This window comes from Corylus avellana, chromosome ca2 (assembly GCF_901000735.1).
Source record: "Corylus avellana chromosome ca2, CavTom2PMs-1.0".
NCBI lineage: Eukaryota > Viridiplantae > Streptophyta > Magnoliopsida > Fagales > Betulaceae > Corylus > Corylus avellana.
Window position 1 is genome coordinate 9,238,216 of NC_081542.1, and position 22,330 is coordinate 9,260,545.

Here is a 22,330-nt window from a genome sequence, read left to right on the forward strand (position 1 = left end):
TATTCAACTATAAATTAAAATTTTTTCCTTTAAAAGGAGGTTAGCGGTTATTAGAGTTATTAATCGTTAACGGCCGGTTAACCACCTAGGTGGTGTGTGGAGACAGTTAGTAAATTTTACTAATCGCCTAGGCGATTACGGTTAGCAGTTTTAGTGAATAATCGCTACTGTAACTGACTTTCCACCTATAGTTTTTTTTTTTTTAAACAAAACGCAACTAAATTACACAAGATTTTTGAGCTCCATTGTATCTTGAAGAAATATTTACTCTAACACTTTGCATGCCATTTCTAGTGGATGCAAATAATTTTTTAAGAAAAATGTAACACACCTTAGGAACAATTTCAATTTTTTGCTTTTATTATTTTTCTATCACTCGGATGAGTTTATATGAAAATGCAAAAAAGGAATTTATTTTATTTTGTTTTATTTTATTTTGGGTCAATAGTCGATGAAAAAAGACAAAAGCATATTGAAAAACCAGTGAAGAATTAATAGCAAAATAGCATTTATCTATTTACAATTAATAGAGAGGCGAGAGAGAGGGAGTGAGAAGCCACATGAGATATATATAAGCTGCGTTTTCGTCGGAGGATAAGTAATTTTTGAAATTACAGGATGACGTGGCCTATTTCCATTGGCGGTTTAAGGAGTTAAAGTCCCAGTAGAATAAGTGTTGGAGTTCTCATAGGATTACGCCACCGGAGCGGAGGTAGCTGTTAAAAGCGTTTCCCGCGTCTAGAGGACCCGATAATTGATGGGCAAAAAACCCAGAAATCCAAAAATTATATTATAAATATAGAGAAGTCCAATTCTTCAATTATATATCAACCTCGGTGGATGGGAATGGAGAGGAAGAGGAAGCAATTTGCTCAAGGAATTGGCGGGGTTCGGTCGGATGCATATTTCGAATCGATTCCACCGGGTTGGCAATTTCGGCCGAGCAAGAAACATCTTCTTGGCTATTTGAAAGCCAAGGTTTTGAAGCAGCCCTTGCCTGCCAACCGGATTCACGAGGCTGATCTTTACGCCCACCATCCGCAGGACCTCACTGGTAAGCTGCACTACTACCTAAATATTATTTCTTTCAAAACTCAAGTCTTTCTATATTTATTTGTTTATTTTTATGATCGGGGAATCCTGGGCAAAATATCCGATTGTCGCCTACCGACTTCCCGTGGTTAGTAGTTGGAATAAAAAAATCGTGTTTCGATTTCGATTCAGTTCAGTAGACGGTAGAAGTGAAGTTTTATTTTGTTGGTTAATCGAACTAACTGAACTTAACTGACCTAACTGACTATGTCTAGGCTGGGTATCGGTCAAAACGGTCCGATTTTAGCTCTTACCAATAAGAATTTTAACCGAAATTATCGGTTATAACGATACACGTTTAAATGGTTCGGTTAAACTGGTTAACTGGTTAAACCGTGAGCTTTATATTGATTTATTTTGTTGGGCCAAAAATGAGTTTTTTTTTTTTTTTTTTGAGAGCCCAAATACTTTTTGTTGGGACTCAAATATTTGTTTTTGGGGCTAAAAATTGAAGCTTTTTTATATTGATCCACCACAACTTTTTTTTATATTATAAAATATATTTTTCCAAAGCCAATGGACTAATTAACATAATGAATGTTAATTAGACTAACAAAACTAGTTAATGAAAAATGCTTTCACCAAAGGCAAAGAAATCCCATCCAATGCCATCACTAAAAAAAAAAAAATCAAAAATACTCAAACCCAAATTAAGATAAGGTTACATAGGTATATATATAATCTCAAAACTACGTCGTTTTGGCATCCTTACTTAACTGTCTATATCGGTTAAACGGTTAACCGATATAAAATTTCTAACCGGACCGATAAGCATACCGGTATAAAAAATTTAACCGATAAGGATATCGATATATCGGTTACGGTTAATATCGGTTCGGTCGAAACCGATACACGGCCGGTAATCGGTAACCGATTAATCTGCTCACCCCTAACTATGTCTTTGAATAATTTTTTACGTCAATTGTTTAGCTCTAAAATATGTCAAATAAAATACAATTCATTTTGGCCTATAAAAATAGGCTTGACCCAATATAAAAAGCCCATAAATAACCGACTGAATCCTAAACCCTAAAAAAATAAATAAAAAATAAAAAATATTAATATCCTTACCGGTCGTAACTGATACCCAATCCTACCTTCAAAGTAGGTCAGCTTCGTTTGATACAAAACCTATGCCTCGCACCCCTTTTAACATGGACTGCGATGTTGAGTCGCGGGCTTTGCCCGAGACTAGCCCCGAGAGGTGGGTTTAACCACCTAAGCAAACTCCTTGGGGTTTAGTGTTTTTAATAATTTTGCCTCCTATTTTTGCATGAATATGTCCTTTTCTTTCTCATTTTGAACAATCATGCATGTGATTTTTTCATTGGATACTAATCAGGGATGCACAAGCTGATTAGAGAGACGGGGTGGTACTTTTTCTGCCAAAGGAAACGGAAGTACCCGAACGGATCTCGCCCAGATCGAGGAGCTGGCGGAGGAGTTTGGAAAGTGACCGGCAAGGAATATGAGATCGAAGTTGATGGTAAAATCATAGGATTTAAAAATTCTCTTGAATACTATGAAGGGAAAAACCCAAACGACAAAACCGATTGGAGAATGCATGAACTTCGAATGCCTGATGACGTTGCTCCTCCCATTAAAATTGGTGAACAGGGCATGAAGGTACGTACGTACGGATCGTTAATTCCTTTCTTTTACTTGCAAAAAAAAAAAAAAAAAAAAAACACACAATAATAAAATATATATATATATATATATATATATATATATTTTGATCATATTTAAGTGCTGTCATTCTTAGCAGAAGTGGGATTATAGTTGCTATATGGTAAATAGCTCTAATACTATGTTAAATATATTGTTGAACATATTGGAAGCAGAAGAAGATAATGAACTACATTGTATTGATAATAATGTTTTGACATCTTTACGTAGCTCTCTCTCTCTCTCTCTATATATATATATATATATATATATTTTGATCATATTTAAGTGTTGTCATTCTTAGCAGAAGTGGGATTATAACAATATAATAAACTAGAATAATATAAAATATTCTAACATATATATATATATATACAGATTTTTGTTCTAAATCTTCTTTTTGGCAGTTGAACGACTGCGTGCTTTGCAAGGTTTATGAAAATTCTCGAAAAGCGAAGAAAATGGATGAGGATGAGACCGAAACACCTAAAGGTGTTTCATCAACGACAAAGCCTCTCCAACAACAAGCTTCGGCCTATAATGAGGGCCCTTTGGCTTATATTAATGGGAGCTTCAATCAAGCTATTCCTTACTCTGATATGGAAACGACAGAGCCTCTCCAACAACAAGCTTCGGCCTATAATGGGGGCTTCACTCATGAATACACTAATCAAGTTGCTTCTAACTCTTATATGGAAAACACACAGCCTCTCCAGCAGCAACAGTCTTTGGCCTATAACAATTATATTGGGGGCTTCACCAATCAAGCTGTTCCTTACTCTGAGCCTCTCCAGCAACAGTCTTCGACGACTGAGATGATGAGGGAGCCTCCCCAGCAGCAACAATCTTCTCATTTTACCGATATGGGAATGGTGTATATGCGAAGCATGATTCAACCGCCATTAATGCAATCATCTTCTTTTGGATTAGCTCCTATTCTTGAAGCAGCTGAAAATGGCACTTCTGGTACATTGGAAGCCATAGTTTTTGAATCTTTTCGTGCTAAGCAGAAGAAAGATGATGATGTTGCAGTCCAACTACCCCCCGACGATAGTGGTAAGCAGGCCGAGGACAAAGACGATGTTATCCTGCAACCCGACGATGGTGGTGAGGGGCTTGACATATTCGAAGATTGGTCTCGTGAACTGGGAGACATAATTGATACTGACTATCTTCTACCATGAAGTTTTGCATGATACTACACCTTCCACGACAATCACCTAATTTATTGTTTACTACTTACGCTTTTTTGGACTGCTTTTGGGATATTTTTCGCTTTAATTTGTTGTCATTTATGATTTATGGATTTCCATTTATCGATCTGTTGCTTTTATGCCTATATAGATATATGTATCTTCTTTTCCTTGCCTGTGTCCCAGCTGCTTTAGGGATCTGGATTGGGTTAAAGGGTATTGAAACCGTCATGCCCTTTTTCGCTTTTTGTTGGTATGTAATTTGTTTCTTTTATAAAACTTTGCCTACTTTAACTATCTTCTTTGGTACGTGGTATATATCAGATCCTTTTGATGGGTCGGGTTATTTTTTTTACCCATTTCCAACCGTTGTATGGATGACTTTGTTACTTTTGTTTTTTATTCTCTTGTAGTCTTTCCCTTTTCCCCTTCCCCGTATTGAATTAAAAAAAAAATAACATCCATGAAAATTAAATACTACAATTTTTAACAACTTTCAGCTAACCAACTTTGAGAAAAATATATAGTTTTGGATATTCATTCATATTTATATACGTGTGTTCAACAATTCAGTTGTAAGATTCATGGTGCTTGCTTGCATTGATAGTTTTTATGGAGTAATGCTATAAGTCTTCTTAAAATTTTCTTAGAGTCATCCCAAATGTGATGTGGGTTTTAAAATCACAGTTGAATTTGAGATGTGATTTATTGACTTTTGATTTATTGGTAATTTTAAAATCCACATCACATTTTGGATGACTGATTTAGGAAGATTTATAATATTACTCGTTTTTATGATTTGATATTTAGCAATGGTATATATCATCATTTTATCCTTACTTTTATGGGTGAAAAGGCGGGCGATTATTAACCACCCACCAAAAATGATGAAAAACTACAAATTTGGGTCAGAGGGGTCAAATTTTTATTTATTTTTTTAATGAAAAGAAAACTAATGTTGAACAAAAATTAATTAAAAATATTAAATAATATAACTAACGAAATAAATAAACAATTCAACAAATTTAATCATTATTTAAAACATATAAATGTAACTTACAATTTATTTTGTTATGCCTAACGTTAATTTATTTTATTGTCATCAATGAGTCTTCATATCATATGCTCTTCAGATTTAATTGGTCTCTATTACCATGATGGTATTCATAATTTTTTTTCTTAAGCAATGATTTACCGACAAATATGCAAAACCTATCATGGCACAAGCTTGTTTAGAATTTTATTGGAGCATAATGAAATCATTACTTTTTTTCATAATCTCATGTAACTATAATTATATGAAAATATAAGTAATATACATAACAAAAACTATATATATTCATAATATTAATTTAAAATAGCAATATAAATATAAAATTTTAATCAATGTTAAAGTGTAATTACATACCTTTTTTTTTTTTTTTTTTTTTTTTGACAAATATGACTACCCGGAAGAAATATAATAGCGAATCGCACTGAGACAAGTCGGATGTCATTTTTACCGTTTCACAAATTGCACTTTTATTTTAAATATATAGATAGGTGCGTTTGAGATTGCAATTTCGTAAGAATAATTTACGTTTTTAAAAGATATAGCAAAACTTAAGGCATTTGGCATTGCAATTTAAAAAGTACTTAATCTAAAATAGGAAAAAAAAAATGCAATTTCTATAAGCTAGCTAGGAGTGTTTATTTGAAAAACTGCGAATTTAAACAAAAATTATGATTTTGCATAACAAATAAAAAAAAAATTAACATAATTATCAAACACCTTTGCAATTTTAAAAAGTAACGATTTCATCAACGTTTATAACTTTATTAAGGCCCACTTCAAAAAAAAAAAAAAAAAAAACATTTTATTAAAGTCAATGTATCACTCTTTTTAACTTGCGGGTCATTTGGAAATTTTGTGTCTCAAGTCTTGAACTCTACAAGCATTTCTCCAATTATTTAAACGGTGCGTATTTCCTTTATGTAAACGGCGTGTTTTTGCCAAAAAAATCAGAAGTCACTTGTCTTCCCATCTTCCTTTTTCTACCTTACATGCATCGTACCTAATAGCCTAACGCCTGAAACTACAATGATAGAAAAATAAATAAATAAAAATCACGTCGGCAGCCAAGCGTGAATCCAGTCTGAAAAATATTTGTCTGTGTAAAGTGGATGCCCCCTGATGATCGCTTGATGATTGTTTGAGCGTGGGCTTCAAAAAAATTCTACTAGAGCAAGGGGGAATTTTGGGGGGTGAGGAGGGCACTTGACCCCTCTCGACCCCTCTCCCTCCGCCCCTGCCGCTAACTGCCTTTATGTATATTATATAATACATATTATATTTATATATATTAAAATATATCAAAATACATGAAACATCGTTATTTTTGTGTTTAAATATTGTTTGAATATTTTATATATTATTCTAGGGTTTATTGTCTTTCTTATTAAGGTTTATTCCCTATTTTAATTAGTCTATGGTTATTTGCCTATCACTCATAGCATCTCTATAAATAGAGGCATCTATATTCATTCATATATATTAGACTCAATATAATGTAGTCTATTATATTTTTCGCTCTTTCCCTCTTCTCTCTCTCTTTCTTCCGCTCTCCACAATATATTCACAATATATTTAACATGGTATCAGAGCCACTTTTTTGTGGCCTCTAATAAACATCTTTGACGTTTTTAGGCGTTCTCTCTGGCGATCTCACTTTTCCGGTTGTCCGTGCGCTGCCAAACGGTCATTCGCTCAAAATCTCTTCCACGCCTTCATCTCAGCCTCATCTGGCAAAATTTATACTAGAATCAAGGTTGCAAGGCACAGATCTACCAATCTGTCGAAGATCGGCCACCCACGGAACTCCACGCGCCATCAGAAGTTTCTCCACGCGCCGCCATGTCTAGTGGATCGGTCTAGTTTTCAGACCATTCGACAGATCTACCACCGCTTGTCCTGGAGCAGTTCGAAAATCCACCATCAGAGCTCTGACGTGCTGCCATGCGCTGGTCGAAGCACCTGCGCGTGGGCTTCACGCGCCACGGTATGGTCGCCAGTGAAGGTGCATGTACCACATGCGCCAGACTCTGCTCCTCTGTCGAGTAGCCAAGCGGTAGCCTTTCAGCGAGCCACGTCAGCCCTAGCCACATCATCGGGGCTCCAACCTGGTCCAAAACTGATTTCTAACCGAGTCATCGGGGTTCAAATCGGGTCCTCCAACCAGATCCAAAACCGGTTTCTAACCGGGTCATCGGAGTTCTAAACCGGTCCAACCGAGTCAAGTCCGGATCCATTCAAGGCATCTCCAACCCAATCCAAAACCGGTTCTAACTGGGTCATTGGGTTTTAAACCGGGTCAAGCCACTTTCTAAACTGGTCCAAAATTAGTCAACCCGATTCAACGGGTTAGACCCGTTAACCCGGTTCATATAATTTCGGGTTAGACCATATGTAATGGTCCATGGGTTTTGGCCTAAAATGTTGGCCCATTTAACCAACCCAAATTTATTCAAGCCTCATCCAAGCTTAAGCCCAAATTTTGGAATCCAACCCAATGGATCCAAGGCTTCAGCCCAAGCTGCCACCATCAGCCATCAGCTGCCGTTGCCGTCTTCCATCGACCGCAACCGGACGCCTAACTCCGGCCACCTCTTCGGCAACTTCTCCGGCGGACTTCAAAAAGAAAAATCATAATTTTCCCCTTTTTTTTTTCCCAAACATGAGTTTGAGGAGGATAATAGAGTATTTTTGTGAAATCACTCGGATCCAAGCTTTTCAACCAGATCCAACGAGTTAGAACTGGGTACCGCCGCCGTCCACGACCTCCAGCCGCCATCTCCGGCCATGCTCCAGCGACTTTTCCGCAGACCAAAAAAAAATTAAAAGAAAAAAAAAAAAAAACTTGTACTTTATATTTACAACCTCAATTTTATACATTGAGTTTGAGAGTGGATGTTAGAATATTTTATATATTATTTTAGGATTTATTGTCTTTCTTATTAGGGTTTATTCCCTACCTTAATTAGTCCAGAGTTACTTGCCTCACTCATAGCATCTCTATAAATAGATGCATCTGTATTCATTCATATATATCAGACTCAATACAATGTACTCTATTATATCTTCCGCTCTCTCTCTCTTCTCTCTCTCTTTCTTCCGCTCTTCACAATATATTTACAATATATTTAACAAATATATATAAAAATGTATAAAAATTTAAAAATGATATTGTACGTAGTAGGGTATTATCATATTACCATAAAAACGACGTCCCTTTTTTGTTTTTTTTGTTTTTTTGTTTTTTTTTTTAACTTTTTGAAATAAATGTTAATTTTTTTTTCTTTAAAAAGCGGTTAGCGGTTATTATGGTTATTAACCGCTAACCACTGGTTAACCGCCTAGGCTGTTAGTGGATTTTATGTACTGCTTTTTCACCCTTACTTATTTTATTTTTATGCCTCAAAGTTGATGTAACTTTTAAAATCACCATTATATATATATATATATATATATATATATAAAAGTTCGTTTCGTTATTAATATGTGGCCTAAGCTATATCTATCTTGTATTAAAATTGTCAAGTTTATGTAAGGAAACTTTTTTCTTTTTTTTACAAGCAAAACATCCATCAAATTTTTCTACTTCAATTTTTGCAGAAACTATCCCGTAAAATAAAGACCTCATGCTCTAATGCCACTTGTTGTGCACGGAATTAAAATACAAGATCCCAAATAAGCAAAAAATAGCAGAAAATAGCAGAAAAGAAAATAAATCAGTCACATAAGACACCAAGATTTAAGTGGTTTGGCTTAACAAGCTTATATCTACGGGAGGAGACGACCTAGAGGAAATTCACTGTCTAAAGATTGAATACAAAGATAACGGGGAGAAAATCACTCAAAACCCAAAGCCCCAATACACCTAAATTAATCTTATTCTCACACAAAAGAGAAAAAACAAAAGATAGAAAGAATTGACAAAGGAAACTCTCTTGTTCTCTAAGTGCCATAAAGCACAACAAAGTGAAAAAATCCTAATGAGATGCTTTTCTCCTATTTTATAGAAGTGGAACGCCGGCCAAAATAGTTGTAATCCTTGTTGGAGTAGTACACCTCATGTCAGCAAGAACTCCAAAGCATACTTGTAGAAGGAGAACCAATTAAGGCTGGAATACCAAAAAGCCAAGGTCACGGCTTGGCTCCGCACATGACTTGAGTCACTACACAACAACCTTCTATACTTAAAAACATTGTTTTGGTGTTTTTTCTTTTAATTTTTTTTTTTTTTTTAAATTTAAAAACTTTTTCTTTAAAAAAGTGGTTAGCGGTTATTAGAGTTACTAACCGCTAATTGCCGATTAAGCGGTTAGTGAATTTTACAAACCGCTTGGATGGTCATGGTTAACGGTTTTAGCCAATAACCGCTAAGAGCATCTTCAGTAAGAGTTTTCATTTTACTACTCAAAATACAACTTTTTTCATTTTAGCTACTAGTTTTGCACTACACACTCTAACAAGAACCTCTATTTTAACTATCTACTATACTCTAATTAAATATTATTTTTCAGTATTATTTTATTAGTTTTTTATCATTTCCTTGTCTTTCCCATAAAAAGAGATAACGAGAGAAGGAGAGAGAAAATATTAAAAAATAGAAAGAAAGATAAAATATAATAAAATATTATTTACAAGTTGCTACAATAATTTGTAAATATGAAAGTTTACTCTTCTATTTTACAGTATCTGTTGGAACAAGAAAAGCTAACAAAATAGTTAAATTTAACTAAAAAACTTGTTTAAAAATACTGTTGGAGATGCTCTAACTATAACCACATTTTCACTCCCACAACTAAACTTAGGGCTGAAAAGGAGATTACGGTCGCTGCTATTGGCTATAACCGCTAACCGTAGCTGCTTAGACAATTAGTAAAATTTACTAACCATCTCTGCTAACCGCCTATAAGTAACTTCTTTTTAAAGAAAAAATTCAAAAAAAAAAAAAAAAAGAAGGGAAAAAGTTAAAATTTTATATAAAAAAACCAAAACAATGTCGTTTTTATGGTAATATGATAATACTTTACTACAAAAAATTAATTAATTTTTTTTTTTTTTTTGGGGTCAATAGTCGATGAAAAAAGACCATAGCATATTGAAAAACCAGTGAACAATTAATAGCAAAATAGCATTTATCTATTTACAATTAATAGAGAGAGAGAGGGAGTGAGAAGCCACGTACATCATATATATACATATAAGCTGCGTTTTCGTTTGAGGATGAGTATATTAATTTTGAAATTCTAGGATGATGTGGCCTATTTCCATTGGCGGTTTAAGGAGTTAAACTGATAATTTGTTTATTCGCAGACATTCATAATTTGGTCATACTCCTTGTGTGAGAGCATGGCACACAGAATATGATCAGAAAGCATGTTAACATGCTCATTTGGTATTTCATTACACTAGTAGGACTCAATTTATATTAAAACGATTCTAAGTGACTCTCATCTGTATGTTATATGTGACATTATGATGCTTACAAAACCAAAAAGGAGAAAAATGGTGAGATATAGGAGAAAAAATTACTTAAAGAAAAAACAAAAACGATGCCGTTTCTATGTTAATACGATAATATCATACTATATACGACATCGTTTAATGTATATATATATATATAGGCGGTAAGCAGTATTGAAAAAACTTAAAACCGCTAACTGTAACCGCCTAATCGGTTAACGTTTTGTCCTAACCCCTTCCAAAGCGGTTAGCAATTAGAACGGTTAGCGGTTAGCGAGCGGTTAATAATCGCCCGCATTTTCACCCCTAATAAATGTAAGACCTTCATTTATCATCTTAATTTGGTATAAAAAGCATTGAAAAAATAAACTAGCTTAGAAAGAAGCTAAAAACAAGCTTAGACAGGCTAACCCATTCCAAACAGACGACTAGCACCTCAAAGAAGGTGAAAGTGGAGGTCATCTGTGAATGCAACCGATGAAAGTCGCGGCGCATTCTGATGGATATAACCATTGGGAGTACGAATACTCCTATCAAACATCTAAACAGGCTTCCTAAGAGCATTCCCAATGGAGGAGCTAAATTGTACTTTTATCTAAAATGGCTAATCAGATTTGTAAAAAACCCTTCACATTGGATTAGCAAAAAAAAAAAAAAAAAATTAAATGGATATTTTATTAGATTGGCCAAAAAAAAAAAAAAAAAAATGCTACAGGTAGCGGCACTTTTCTCTTGAGCCATTTCATTTTTTTATTGTTTCTCACCTGTTTTCTTTTTTCCCAAAATTTTCTCCTGCTATTTCTCTTCCACATCTTTCTTTTTCCAAACTTTTCTCCTACTATTTCTCTCTCCACATCTTTTCTTTCCCAAAAGTTGAAAATAAGATATTTAGGAAAAATACAATTCTTATAAAAAAAATTATATAAAAAATAATATTTAAATGATATAGATAAAAATATAGCTAATCAGATGTAGAAGGCATTTAAAAATTCATTAGCTAAATTAGATAAAGTGAGTTTTAATGAGTCATTTTGCATAAAAAATTGGCTTATCCATTGGGAATGCTCTAAGAAGCAATGGAGATTTAGATGAAAAGGAAGAGTGGAAAAAAGGTTTCCTTCGTAGAAAGTGATCAATCTGAAGCTCAACAGGTTAGGGTTAACAAAACCCAATCTAGATAGACCACTAGCACCTCAAAGAACTGGAAAGAAACAAAAAGAAAAAAAGATCAACTTCATAGACAAAGAGTCTGAAGTCCAACTGGATCAGGTTAACCATTAAGCAACAAACCAACAGAAAATAACAGAAAGTTACACAAAATAACAAGAAAAAACTCAAAAAACAGTGGTTGCGATGGAGGAATGCTTCAGTAGAAGTTCCTCGGCGCGTGGGACCCACGCTCCGGCGAGTTAGATCCACTCGCAAGAGTGTGTGGTCCACGCATCGGCGCGTGGCGGTCGGATGGGGCTGTAGAGAGCTTCGACGGAAAGCTAGAATGCTGGTGATGATGGAGCAGAGGCGTGTTTCTGGCTGGAGCTAATGGAGAGAAGGAGATTTGGCTTTGAAAAAGCCAATCTTCAAGCCTACATAGATCCAGCCGGCGGAGCGATGGAGGAGGCGATCCATGGCAGGGGTGAAGCGGGAGAAGACGATTCATTGCGGCTGTTTCGTGAGGGTCAGAGATAAATCGTCATAGACGATAGATAGATCCTGAGAAAACTCGAGAGCAAAATGAGTTCTCTCATGAAGAGAGAAGCTCAAAGAGAAAAGGAGCAAGAAAAATGAAAAGGGGGTGGGAGGAGGGAAACCAGAAGGTTTGCCCTCCTCCTCAAGCTTGTTTAACTGAGCTTTAGAAAAGAGAGAGAAGAGAGGTTTCGGTATTTTTCAAACGACGATCTGATCCTACATTATCGTAGCTGGCGGTATAAAAAGCATATGTTCATATATAGAATAGAATGCTTCTCAGTGGCAACAGACATATGTATAAGGGGAAAGAAACCTACCATAATAGCCCTTTGTTTGGACTCAATATGTGCATATTTTAACTTCATATTATATTTCATACTCAATTGAAAATTTGAAACTACAAGAAAATACATATTGGAGAGAGGTAATAGAAATGCCAACTTGCTTAATTAGAGAATTGGCAAGTGCGACCACAAGAACAATAACTGAGCTACAGTCAATAACTTACATCCAAAATACTGCTATTTCCAGCCCTGTTTATGCAATTGCTTAATTTGGTCTTATTTACTTAATAGACATCGAACATCCAAAAAAATATATATATATATATTGGTACTAGCAGAAACAAGTGTGGAAATAGCATAAATTCTATAATTACACATTAAAGAATTTAACAATAGATCATATGTTACGTGGACGGAGATCAAGTTATATCTTGCGATGATAATGATGATGATGATGATCAAGAGCACTGTGGATTGTTCCCTGGCCCCCCATAGTAGAAGTATGTGCCCCATTGGTTGTTGTTGGAGCTCTTGATGTTGTAACAATTGGTGTTCTCAGCTAGGGTTGAGATACCTTGGACTGAGCTAAGACTATTATCGGCGTCCACGATCTCTAGGTTCCGAAAGTAGCTTGCTTTTCCGAAGCCTTCATTGGCGAAGTGACCGGAGCCCATTTGGGTTGAGGTGTGCTCGCCGTTGGCCCGTGTGTTCACCACCTCACCACCCCACTCCACCATAGTGGCATGGTCTGCTAAGTGGGTAAATATCTCTGCTGGCCAGTATCCTACTAATGTATTGTCACCAAACCTCATCCACCAATTTCCTAGTTTTGGATCCTATTTAAATTGAAGAAGAAAAATAAAATTAAGTTAAAATATGAAGTTTGGGGATTAATAAAATAGGAAAAATTTCACATAAATCCCTAAAGTATAAGCATTTTTATAATCATAATATCAAAGTTTAAAAATTTGCAATGTCAGTATCTTATCTTTCAATCGCTTTTAATTTCACTTTTTTTTTTTTTTTTTTTTTTTTTCGTTAAAATGCTCTGTTTTTTTTTCAATAAAAATAACAAATTCAAAAAATGCCTCCATCAGCTTCACCATGGGTTGTGACAAAAAAAAAAAAAATTCACTTTGTTTTGTTTTTTAAAAGTCATTTTTGACATTTTAACAAAAAAAAAAATTGAAATTAAGAGAGATTAAAACATGGGATACCGACGTTGCACTTCCACAATTGATTGAGAACTACTTATACTTCGAGAAATAAGTAACAATTATAAAATAAAAGAAATGAACATGAGATCATATATTTGGTATCAACCTTCCAGATGAGGACAGTAATGTCATATTGGCTGCTTGAATAAGATGATACCGGAGAAATGGCAGCTCCGATGGCAACCCTACTATTGGTTTGCACAAATCCTGAGCAAAGAAGGTTGTAGCACCCGGTTGCCTGATACGAATCAGTCTGCAGTACATGTACAGAAGCAGACTATCAAAACCGACAGCCATAAGTGATATTAATTGCTTCATTGCATGGAATCAATAAATAAATAAAATTAATAAAATAATAATAAAAAAAAGGTCGAAAGTTATAATAGTTTTTTTGGTTGTTGATTTGAATCATTAATAACTAGTTGAGATTGCATTTATTCTCAACACATGCATTTCTATCTCTTTGTCCTATTTTTCAAAGAAATAAATATATGGGTTCCATATATATCTTGATCATTTATGAAGGGTTGAATATATTTCACGGCCAGTAGGTGAGTTTCATATGAGATCTTTCATATTATCTGTACAAATTATTAGCAAGTTGAGCATTTTTATGAGCCTGTTTGAGCTTCAGAGATTGGTTTGGTAAAAAAACTTCAAACGTAATTCTTTGACTTTTTTAAACTAAAAATACCCAAAACGCGCGTACTTTTGAAAAAAGAGTTAAAAATGAAGTGTTTTTTTTCAAAAAACTCTTTATTACTTTAAAATTTTATTTTTCAACACAATCCCAAATAGACTCTATGTGATTTTTGTCTTGTAAAGCGCTGCAATTTAATTAACTTCTTGATTGTTATGGATTAGTATGTTGGGACAATTTAAGATATTGGTTGTCATGTAAATATTATTATATATGTGTCATAATAATAAATGAGGAAATATTCCCAAAGAAAATAAGATGAAAAAAAAAACTCAACTTACAACTATTTGAAAAAAATAAATAAATAATAAAAAAAAAAATTCAAATAATGTGTTACCGTCCTATCTAATCAATTATTTTGAAAAATGTGTTATGGTGACACATCACTTAAAGAATCAATTTTGTAAATTTGATAAGGGTAGGATTTCTCAAATAAGATAAGATAAACTTTTACAACCCTGGATGAAGTTGACTTTGACCTAGCTAAGGCATTTTACTAAGATGGAATATCTACAATAAATAATTCCATTAATTTGTTTTCTATTTTCTATTTTCTATTTTATGATAATGTTTATAAAAGTTAAAAATAAATAAAATAAAAGCAATTTATTAAAATATAAAAAGGAAAGATCGAAAATTCTAACCGTCCAGTAAGTGAACAATCTGGGCCTGCTGTCACCATAAAGCTCCGGACTGACCTGACTAGTATAATAATCAAAATTCAGAAAATTTTATACTAATCACCTTCTTCACTATTAAATATTAATCTGTATTTTCTAAAAAAAAAATTATAATATATATATATATATATAAAAGAATTTCCATAATAGATTAGACAAAAATAAAAATATTTTATGTATTTTCCTTTTTATTTATTAATTTACACAACCGAAGAGAAGAGTATAATATACTATATTTTTCTCAAAGTAATTAAATATTATTGAGAAAAAGTTAAAAATAGTGTTAAATTGTGTGTGTGGCAGGATAGGAAATGGAAGAAGTACCTGCCATCCAGCTTCTATGCTGTTGAGATCCGAGCCGTCGAATGATCCCGAAAGAATCCAAATCTGGGAGAGACTGAACTCGTTGACCACTTGGATCGACGGCTCCCACACGTTTATGGTCGCCTTTGCCCCATACACTTCTTGGGATGCTCCGGTGTAGGCTATTGCATGCTATCAGAATACATACATACAAAATGAACAAAATCTGAAATTTACTTCATTTAATCTTTAAAAAAAAAAAAACATTGACTTCATTGAAGGAAGAAACAGAAGAGTGATGAAAGTAAGGGCAAGAAAATCGAACACAAATCCCAAGTGTCGTGGCTGTTACGTTGCAGAAAGTGATTAAATTCAATTGAATGAGCTGAGATTTAATAAGATAACTGCCACAGTTATCATATTTATCTAATTAAATTGATTATTTTATATGTAAAATTCTTCCTAAACTGGATTAATTGCCACATGAGCATGGAATATTGCAGTATAGAAAGTTTTTTGAAACTTAGATTCTATCACTTTTTCAGTAACTTGAAAGATCGATAATGAAAGAACCGTGCTACGAAGGGATGCTTTTTTATTTTTTTAATATGGAATAAATTATTAAAAAAGAACAAATACATCGAAAATGAAGAAGTCAATGTTTTTGTCTATTGACTAATTACTAGTGTATTATAGCTAGTTTTTTTTAGTTTTTTATTTTTTAATTTTTTTAATTTTTATCCAATGCCTTTTGTTTAGAGTTAGCAAACAATTTTTAATATGATAATGAAACTGATATAAATTTAATACAAAATTAGAAAATTAAGGTTAAGAGATCTGACTTATTTAATTAAATTGATTGAATTAGGGTTAACCAATATACTTGACACGTGATATAAGAAGCAATAATTTTTGACACGATCCGCGAATCCGACATAAACTCATTAGGGTTGAGACATCTCATCTCATCTGTTTAATTAAATAGGTAATTAGGGTTAATCTATATAGTCTTATACTTATACCTTAACATGACCTAAACCCGACACACAATCACGAATTGTCACATTTAAGTATAACAAAAGCTAGTTTTGAGCTTCCGATGCCCTCTTATTTCCCCGTACGTTGATGTTGAAAATGATATAGAGTGAGGATATATATACCTCATGGCCATTGCCGCTGACAACATCCGGTGCGGCGGTGGAGGTAGTAAGCGGAAGCCTACGTTGTTTCTTCCCAAAATGAAACAAAGACTTGGCTCTGAGAACATCATGAACGGCGGTTCGGCGTATGGGAACCGTTCCCTTTGGACAGCGTGTCCCATTTTGATGCCACATTTGCCATGCACCTCTCACTGCTTCTTTATTATTCCCATCCTCTCCCACCGCATCTCTTCTCACCTTTCTCGCTGCTTTCGGCATCTCTGAAGGGCGTCTCTGTTGCGCGCATTAACACAAATCATCATCATACTCCTCATTAATACACACACCAAAAAAAAAAAAAAAAAGAAGAAGAAGAGTTTATGGTACCATCTTTCGAAGTTTTTGTACCTGGATCTTGTGATTCTTTAATAGCGGATGATCTAAAGCTGGTTGTTTTCTTTTGTGGACGCAATCAATGGTATCTCCATCTGGGCTCTGGGAAATAAGTAAAAGGAAACCCACATGAAATGAAAATATATGATGAGCAAAGAAATTAAAAAGGTTAAAATGTGTACCTCTATAGTCAACACAGCAGGCTTGTTAATCTTGTCCACATGCCTCTGTATCCTTTCAAGTCTCAAGCTACTCACTGGCCTATACTTGGTGTAATTCAGGCCGGAAGCAACCGAAGCGAAAAAGATAGGCAGAAGAAGAAGAAGAAGAAGCAGAGCAGGGAGAGGTGAAAACCCAGCTGCTCTCTTCCTTCCAACAACACCCATATCTCTCATTCAGTGCCAAGAGAGAAAGAAAGAAAGAAAAGAAAGAAAGAAAGCTAGAAAACCATAACTAGCAAAACAAAAGGCACAAAGAAATGTGACTTTTCCAACCCCAAACACCAATACAAACAAGAAAGGAAGCAAAGAAAAGGACCCTTCTCTCTCTCTGCTATTAATGGCAAGGAGGGGTGGTGGGTAGAGGCTAATTAAACATGCACAGAGCCCCTTGGACCTTCAGCATCAAGATCATCATTGCGTGTGCTTCGGATTCATACACTGGAGGTACACACTAGTGTTTGATTTTTTTTTCTTCCTCTTCTTCTGAAGAAGAAAAGAAGAGAAAATTTAAGAGGAGGGAGACCAGGCTTCAAAGCATTATAAAACCACAGACCTACCAAACTGAAACAACCACACACCACTTCCTCATTAATACTTTTTCCTTGAAACCCACAAACCCTTGCTTTTGCTTTTGCTTCAACCTTCCTTTTCTTCCCAGTCTCTCCATAATTCCTTTCTTTTACCTTTTTAAACGGCAACCACCACTCCATTGGGGTGTGCCACGTGGCGTTCCCCACTTTTACCTAAGTTGTAGGTCTATCTGAATCTGAATATGATGTCTTGCCGTCTTCAGCTTCAGCATAAATTATTTCAAATACCGGCCACTTCCCTTATATTGATTTACTTGGCATATTTTAAGTAAAATTTTATCGGAAAAAAACAGCTCAAAACACGTCGTTTAGACCGTATGAAGAGGAGTATTACTCTATTTATATGTCATAATTTTTTTTTTCTTTAAAAATGCATGTTTTATTTATGTTAATCTCCTTTTTTCTGAATAAATTACAAAAGAAATTTACATATAAAGTGTTTTCTATCCTTATGCATTTGCATATGGTGTAGTACTATTTTCAACATAATGCATATTCTGTCTTTCCATCTATTTATATATATCCCCAAAGCCTATGTTATATATGAACAATCACTTCAGAGTCTTTAATTAGAGGGCCGGAGGATAATGATGAATAGAATTACTCGTATTTTGTACATATATTTTTTAAAAGGGTGCCATCATCAACTAATATTTCTACACAAAACAAACCTTTGGTCTTTTGATCATGCCATCAGGACATAAGATAGCCGACCTACTTAATTATGATTAAGTGTTTTTTTTTTTTTTTAATACCACAATCAAATCGGCTAAAAAAAATTACTTTTATGTTTGCACAAAAAGCCCAACATATGTAGTACTTCTTGTTGATTAAATAAATTTCATGCGGTCTTTCATATGAACCGATAAGCCACAACATTAATTCATCAAGTTGCAAATACCATTTGTGCAAATGGAGCACCGTAACATATTATCACTAATTAATCATTTAAAATAATGGGAATCTAGGGTTTAGACTTTGATGAAACCCAAGGAAGGAAGAAATTAATTAAGTAGCTAGTTTGTTGAAATTCAAATGTATTGGGGGGAGGCTTCTAGCTAGCTAGCTAGTACTTGTTGTTTTTTTTATTCTAGAGTACTATTGGATTGCAAGCAGTCCCTTGATCTATGCTACGGAGCACTCTTCTCCATGTGCATGGGTTTACATCTTAGAAACATTTATAATAATAAATGAAGAATATTAAAGTAATAAATGTGAGGTTAAATTAAATGGGTAAGCTTCTATTCTCGAATCTCGAATGATTCCTGATTCTTTTTATATATGAGTTAACTAAATGAATGTAGGTTTGACTGTTATCACCAATAAACTTTTTAATATAGTAGCACAAACCTCTTCTCAAAATTCAAAATACTTCTTAAAAGATGAAGCACAAGTTAATGTCTCTATGACTTTTTGAATAACTCTAATTTTTTGTTTTATCTTTTTTAAATACTATTTAAATTCAAACCTGGTTTGTTTATGAAAGAAACTAATTAAACTCGAGTCAAATTTATATGAGACAAATTTGAACTGTTTATAAATAACTCTGTTTAGTTATATAACCCTACTTAACATAGAATCGGATTCTCATGTTCAGTTGTCAACCTGAATCGCTAAATGCTAATTGTATTTACTCCTTAAACTACTTCCTCATGTTCACTTCTTCTCTTGCTTGGGAATTTAATTAATGAATGCCCATGAATATATTGATGTAGCTTTATAACATTACTCTCTAAATGAGCTGAATTTAGGTGGTTTTTTCCAAGACATTATTACAATATGAGCTCTTTAATGAAGTTCTCCATTATATATGCCGATAACAATATTATTGTTTCTTTAATAAATAAACCGTTTCATTTAAGAAGAGAAAGAATGTGGAATTGAATTGAACTAGAGGTGTATGAAATACGAATTATGGCTCTAGTAATGTTCATTTAATATTGTCTGAAATTAAGTCACATAAAACTCTCTGAACATATATAATGCAATTATTGATCTGCACATTTTTGTTTCATACCTTCCATGCATGCCATCAAATTCAAGCTTACATGACATGCATGTTGGTAAATCACACTCACACATACTCTATCGATTTCAAAGGCTATATTCATGATGATAAATTAAGAAGAAATTTCTTTTATTCTAGCCCGATTTCTAAAAGTGTCATGTGTCTCTTACCATTTGAGAAACACGTGTTTTTTTTTAATATACCATGTGCTTTTTACTATTGTTTTAATAGCATTAATAAAAAAAAATTAAAAAAATTAAAAGAGAGAAATGCTAAATATTAGTATATTTGTATCCTACGATTGTTTAACAATATTGACTTGACACTCCAAATCAACTACTATTAAATTTTTTTATTTAACAAGAATTAATTATAAGAAAAACTCATACATTCAAATTTGTAATAATTTATATCCATAAATTAAATCCACGCGATGAAAACATAATGCAGCCTTGAAATGGAAGGAGGGACAAAAAAGGGTGAATCGGTGAAGAAGCGAGAAGGGGTATTTGATTGGCTACGGACAACAGTGGCTTTGAAGGCAAGGAGTTGGCATGAAATGTGAGTTTTGTCCCCTCTATATTTATTACATCACCTAACACCCAACAATACAACTCTCTCTCCTACGCCGTCTATCTTTCTCTTTCTTCCTACCATCCATCTACTCTAACTTGTACCCATCACCATCTTCAAAACCTTTTACCCAAGCAACACCTATACGGACTACAAACTAATTATAATCAAAAATATTTTTAAATTTTTATTCATAAAAATTTAAAACACAACAATATATATATATTTTTTCTCCCTGAGCTCCAACCAAGACGTATGTCAGTATGTGGAAGGAGGTGAAAATTGGCCACCAACCGCAAGATATACCTTTTATTTTTATTTTTATTTTAATCTTGACTTTAACTTTTATAAATTTTTATCGCTTTTGTATTCTATTCTTAAAATTCAGAATCTCTCAATTTAGTTTATTAAACTTTAAAAAATTTGTTACCTCACCCCTCTCATTAGGGTTTGGGGTTAAATTAGACTATCAAAGTGTGAAATGACCATTATATACTTGAAAACTTTACCTTTCCATATTGGATTCTGATTTGTAAAGAATCAGAATCAACCTAGGACTGGGAAATTTACTCTCCTTATTGGACTTGGAAAATATATTCCTTATTAGGCTAGAAATATAGATTTACTACTTATTAGTTTCTACTTGAGCCCTAAGAAAGGAATTTATCAAAAGACATGCATATTGATGTTGCTATAAATCAATTAAAAGGTCTTATTTCTTATTTTAAAAACTATAGAGAAAATTGATTTACATGTGCTATGATTTCTTCTAAAGAGATTGCAACTAAAATGGAAATAAAACATGTTTTTCGTAAAAAACGTATAATTTGTAGAAAGAAGCTGTTTGATAATAATGCTAATGATGAGACAACCCAATCTGTTGAAGAATCTTTTAGAAATGATTAGTTTTTATATATAGTAGATCAAGCTATTTCTTCAATTCAAAGTAGGCTTGAACAATTTCAAGTATACAAAATACTTTTGGTTTTTTTATTTAATTTTAAGAAATTAAAATCACTAGACGATGATAGTTTGCAAAACAAATGCCTTAATCTAGAAGGTTTCCTAAAACATGATATCGATTATGATATTGATGGTTTAGATTAATTTTCAGAACCAAACATTTTAAAAGAAATTTTACAAATAGAAGAAAGTGCTCCAATTAACATATTAAATTATATAAAAAGACTTGATTCTTTTCCAAATACATGTATAGCTTATAGAATTTTAGAATTTTATTGACAATATATGGTACAATTGCTTCTGCAGAAAAATGTTTTTCAAAATTAAAATTGATAAAAAATCCTACCTAAGATCAATAATGTCACAAGAGCCGGCCTCAGGTCGAGTGCTCGTTCCTTAGGGCAAGCGTTCGTCCAGAGGCTATGGTTTAGCAAGGCAAGTAAAACACAAAAATTCAAGGGCATTAAAGCTTTGGAAAACACTTCTTTGCTTATAAGAATAGGTTCGTTTCAAGCACAAAACATCTTAATGGCGACTTTTGAAAACACTTTTTCAAACAAGTCTTATTAAACAAGAATATGGTGCAAAGGCTTGCCATAACACTAAAAGGCTTAAAGCATTGAAATGAGTAATCATTGAAATGAGTAAACAAGAAACTTAACAACATAATAACAAGAAGGTGTAGGGATTACCTCAACGAGTAGACCTCTCAAGAGTGCTCCTTCCTTCTTCCGAGTTACTCACAAAGCTCACATACTCTCAAATGACAAAGTAGCAGGGTTTTCCCAAGGTTCCAAAGGCAAATTTGAGGGCTAGGTTGAATGGGGTGTGGAAGTATTTATAGGGGAGGGAAACTTAGGGCAAAATGGGAATTCTGTCAAAAAGCAACAAGCACTCGTGTGGTCCATGGGTGAGTGCTCGTGTACTGTTCACAATGAGCTAAAAATACTTTTCAAGCATGCGTTTCGGTTATTAACCAATGGTCTAAAAATAGTCAACGAGCACTCGTACTATTCATATGAGCACTCGTGTGTACTATTCATACGAGAACTCGTGTACAGTTTAGAAAAGACCAAAAGTGTTCAGAGTACGATTTCACGAGGGTGGCGTGA

The 22,330-nt window shown here is 33.8% G+C and overlaps 2 protein-coding genes across 2 annotated transcripts; one reads left to right on the plus strand and one right to left on the minus strand.

Annotated features, from left to right (window-relative positions):
- Window positions 1–846: 846 nt before the first annotated feature.
- Window positions 847–3,944, plus strand: LOC132169018 (NAC domain-containing protein 2-like). Its single transcript, XM_059580107.1, has 3 exons — window positions 847–1,054; window positions 2,435–2,718; window positions 3,168–3,944. Exons 1-3 carry the CDS (start codon window positions 847–849, stop codon window positions 3,942–3,944), a joined length of 1,269 nt encoding a protein of 422 aa, XP_059436090.1.
- Window positions 3,945–12,572: 8,628 nt separating this feature from the next.
- LOC132170493 (protein neprosin) lies at window positions 12,573–17,640 on the minus strand. The gene is made up of 7 exons (XM_059581490.1): window positions 17,046–17,640; window positions 16,879–16,965; window positions 16,492–16,764; window positions 15,353–15,523; window positions 14,993–15,046; window positions 13,755–13,901; window positions 12,573–13,267 (listed from the first exon to the last, which is right to left on the minus strand). The coding sequence occupies exons 1-7, from the start codon at window positions 17,256–17,258 to the stop codon at window positions 12,890–12,892; spliced, it is 1,323 nt and encodes a 440-aa protein (XP_059437473.1). The 5' UTR covers window positions 17,259–17,640; the 3' UTR covers window positions 12,573–12,889.
- Between the last annotated feature and the right edge of the window lie 4,690 nt (window positions 17,641–22,330).

Coding starts and splice junctions, on each gene's coding strand:
- LOC132170493 (XM_059581490.1), bottom strand. CDS start 17,258: ATGAGAGATATGGGTGTTGTTGGAAGGAAGAGAGCAGCTGGGTTTTCA. Junction 13,902..14,992: donor GATTGTTCACTTACTGGACG/GTTAGAATTTTC, acceptor CATGTACTGCAG/ACTGATTCGTATCAGGCAAC. Junction 13,268..13,754: donor TTACTGTCCTCATCTGGAAG/GTTGATACCAAA, acceptor CAATTTAAATAG/GATCCAAAACTAGGAAATTG.
- LOC132169018 (XM_059580107.1), top strand. CDS start 847: ATGGAGAGGAAGAGGAAGCAATTTGCTCAAGGAATTGGCGGGGTTCGG. Junction 1,055..2,434: donor CCATCCGCAGGACCTCACTG/GTAAGCTGCACT, acceptor GATACTAATCAG/GGATGCACAAGCTGATTAGA. Junction 2,719..3,167: donor TTGGTGAACAGGGCATGAAG/GTACGTACGTAC, acceptor TCTTTTTGGCAG/TTGAACGACTGCGTGCTTTG.